Source organism: Capsicum annuum, unplaced genomic scaffold (genome assembly GCF_002878395.1).
Source record: "Capsicum annuum cultivar UCD-10X-F1 unplaced genomic scaffold, UCD10Xv1.1 ctg69372, whole genome shotgun sequence".
In the NCBI taxonomy this organism is placed as follows: Eukaryota; Viridiplantae; Streptophyta; class Magnoliopsida; order Solanales; family Solanaceae; genus Capsicum; species Capsicum annuum.
This window is the reverse complement of record NW_025879002.1, coordinates 1-3,074: the sequence shown is the minus strand read 5'-3', so window position 1 is coordinate 3,074 and position 3,074 is coordinate 1. Positions and strand designations below refer to the sequence as shown.

General features: G+C 40.2%; 1 protein-coding gene across 1 annotated transcript; it reads right to left on the bottom strand.

Moving 5' to 3' along the window:
* Positions 1-460: 460 nt before the first annotated feature.
* LOC124894084 lies at positions 461-1,514 on the bottom strand (the record flags this gene model as incomplete). The annotated part of the gene is made up of 2 exons (XM_047404838.1): positions 1,215-1,514; positions 461-967 (listed from the first exon to the last, which is right to left on the bottom strand). Coding segments are annotated over exons 1-2 (807 nt in total), but the record flags the coding sequence as incomplete, so codon positions are not given.
* Positions 1,515-3,074: the final 1,560 nt, after the last annotated feature.

The window sequence follows — 3,074 nt, the reverse complement described above, 5'->3', positions numbered from 1 at the left end:
CTAGTAGCCAAAGATTCCTAATGGATCTCCAAATGCTGCATCCGTATAGCGTAACCACCATCTTTGTTATCCACCTATCCTCCATTTCATATTTTTCCCCGATTACTTCTTTCCACAACATATTTTCCCCTGTAACAAATTTCCAAAGCCATTTTATCATTAGGCTCTTATTTTGCATTTTCATATCCCCGATCCCCATTCTTACTCCTTTTCTTACTTTCTGTTACCACCTCTTATTTGACCAAGTGAAATTTTTTCTTATCTTTATTCCATTCCCCTGCCAGAGAAAGTTTCTTCTTAGGACATCTATCCTCTTTATCACATTGATTAGTGCTTGCAAAATAGACATCATATATATTGGAAGTGCATCAACCACAATTTTAATCATGGTCAATCCACCTCCTAAAAAGAGGTGTTGGCTCTTCCAGTGGGTAAGCTTCTTCTCACACTTTTCAATTACCCCATTCCAGATCCCTTTAGACTTGCTAGGCATGCCTAAATATATGGTTGGTAGCTCACCTACTCTACCACCCAAGATTGCTGCCAAATTGTCCACCTCTACCACTTCATTTATAGGATAAATGAAGCTCTTTCCCCAGTTGATGTGTAAATCAAAAACAGCTTCAAATATGATGAAAATCACCCTAAGGAATAACATCTGGTCCTTCTCTGCTTCACAAAAGACTAGAGTGTCATCTGCATATTGCAGATGAGTTATTTCCAAGTTTATTGCCCTAGTGCCAACCTGAAAACCCCTGATCCAAGCTCTTTCTTTAGCCGTCTGAATCATGTTGCTAAGTCCTTCCATTGCTAGGATGAAAAGGAAGGGAGACGGGGGATCTCCCTGTCTCAAGCCCCTTTGTGAAGGAAAAAAACCACTGGGAGTTCTATTGATTAGTACAGAAAATTTGACTGTGTTAATGCAATAATTCGCCCAGTTGATCCATTTAGCTCCAAATCCCATTCTCTGCATCATAAGGATCAAAAAGTTCCAATTTAAGTGGTCGTAGACCTTTTGTATGTCTAGCTTACATAGAATCCCTGGCTTTTTGCTTCTTTTGTCTGGACTCAACACACTCATTTTCTATCAACACTGCGTCCATGATTTGCCTTCCTTAAATGAATGTCATTTGTTATCTGTCCACAAGACTATGTATAACTTTCTTCGATCTTTCTTCCATGAGCTTGGCTATGATCTTGTACATCCCTCCTACCAAGCTCATAGATCTGAAATCTTTCAACTCCATAGCCCCTACTATCTTTAGTATTAGAGCTACAAATGTGGCATTGATGCTCTTCTCGAAGATTTCTTCCTTGTGAAAATTCTGTACTGCTACAACTAGGTTAATGTTGATGGTTCCCCAACATTGGCTAAAGAAAGCCATGGAAAAACCGTCAGGTCCTGGTGCTTTGTCACCTGCACATGCTTTTATACTCTCCAGAATTTCTTGTTGCCAAAATAGTGCCATCAGTAAGCTATTTTCCTCTTCTCCGATCATTGGACAGTTCCTCATGTCAAGATGTGGTCTCTAGTCTTCTGGTTCAGAATACAGCTTCTCATAGTAACTTATTACCTCTTCATGAACCTCTTCTGCGCTGCTTTTGACAGGATCACACCTCTTACTTTTAACTTATAAATTGTGTTTGTACTCCTGTGTGCATTGGCAGTTTTATGGAAAAAGCCAGTGTTCCTATCCCTTTGCTTTAACCATACCGCCCTGGACCTTTGCCGCCATGCGATTTCTTCCTTGTTGGTTATGTCTTCAAATTTCATATTCAGAGTTAGTCTAGAGGTTATTTCTTCTGCCTCTAAAGCTCTATGTTCCTACATCTCCTCTAGTTCAGTTAGTTGTCTCAACATCTCTTGCTTTTGGGCTCTCAAGTTTCCTGCGACAGTTTTGCTCCACTCTTTCAATTTCCCTTTCAATGCTGTAAGTTTTGTAACCAAGATATAATCTGGTTTTACCGGTGGAATTAAAGGAATCCCACCACCCCTTTACTCTCTCTTTGAACCCATCCTTCTCCAACCACCAATTCTCAAACTTGAACTAGGATTTAGTGGTCTCCGAATCACCACATTGTAACATTATAGGCGAGTGATCAGAGGTTACTCTAGGCAGAAGATTCTGCCTTATATTTCTGAAATTTGATGCCCATTCTCCAGAGAAAAGTATTTTGTCCAGTCTGGAAGTTGTTATGTGTCTGTCCCCTTTACTTCCCCCTGATAATTCTATGTCCACCAGCTCCGTGTCCTCGATGAAATCTGAAAAATCTGTCATGCCTTTGTTTATTCTGCTGCAGTTTTTCTTTTTCGATGGATGTCTAACAATATTGAAGTCGCCACAAAGGATCCACAGACCTGTAACTAGACCTCTAGCTGCTCCGATTTCCCACCAAGTTTCTTCACTCTCCCCTATTTCACTTGGAGCATAGACTCCTGTAAGATGCCAACTGAGATCTTGGCACTTCCCTGTGAAGCTACAGGTTACAGAATACCTCCCCACACTACTAATTTCCCCCTCCCACATTCTCTTATCCCACATAATAACTATACCACCCCTAGTTCCACTAGCCTCCAGTTAAGCGTAGTTTACCCACCTATTTCCCATACTTCTTTGACTATGTCTGTGATTTCTCCTTCCACTTTTGTCTCCTGAAAACAGACCACATCTGCGTCCCAGGTTTTCAAGATATTTTTTATTACTACCCTTTTTCTAGTACAATTCATCCCCGTTATGTTCCAGGATACTATATTTAGTTTCATCGATTTTTATGGCCAGATATCCCCCTCTACTTCTATTGCCAAAACTCATGAACTTAGTGTCCAACTCTAGACCTTTCAGCTCATTTACCCCTTTTTTTAGTAACTGATTGTACCCCCTTTGTTACTTTATTTTCTTGCTTATTGTTGTCTATCTTCATGAAGAGTTCTGTTGCTTTCTCCTCACAACCTCTAAAATCAACCCCAAATTCTGCACTCAAACTAATTATATGTTGTCTACTCTAGCTCGGCGTATTCCTTGATGGAGTAATGTCTTCTGTTGGTGGTTGTATCATCAAAGGAATGACATCTT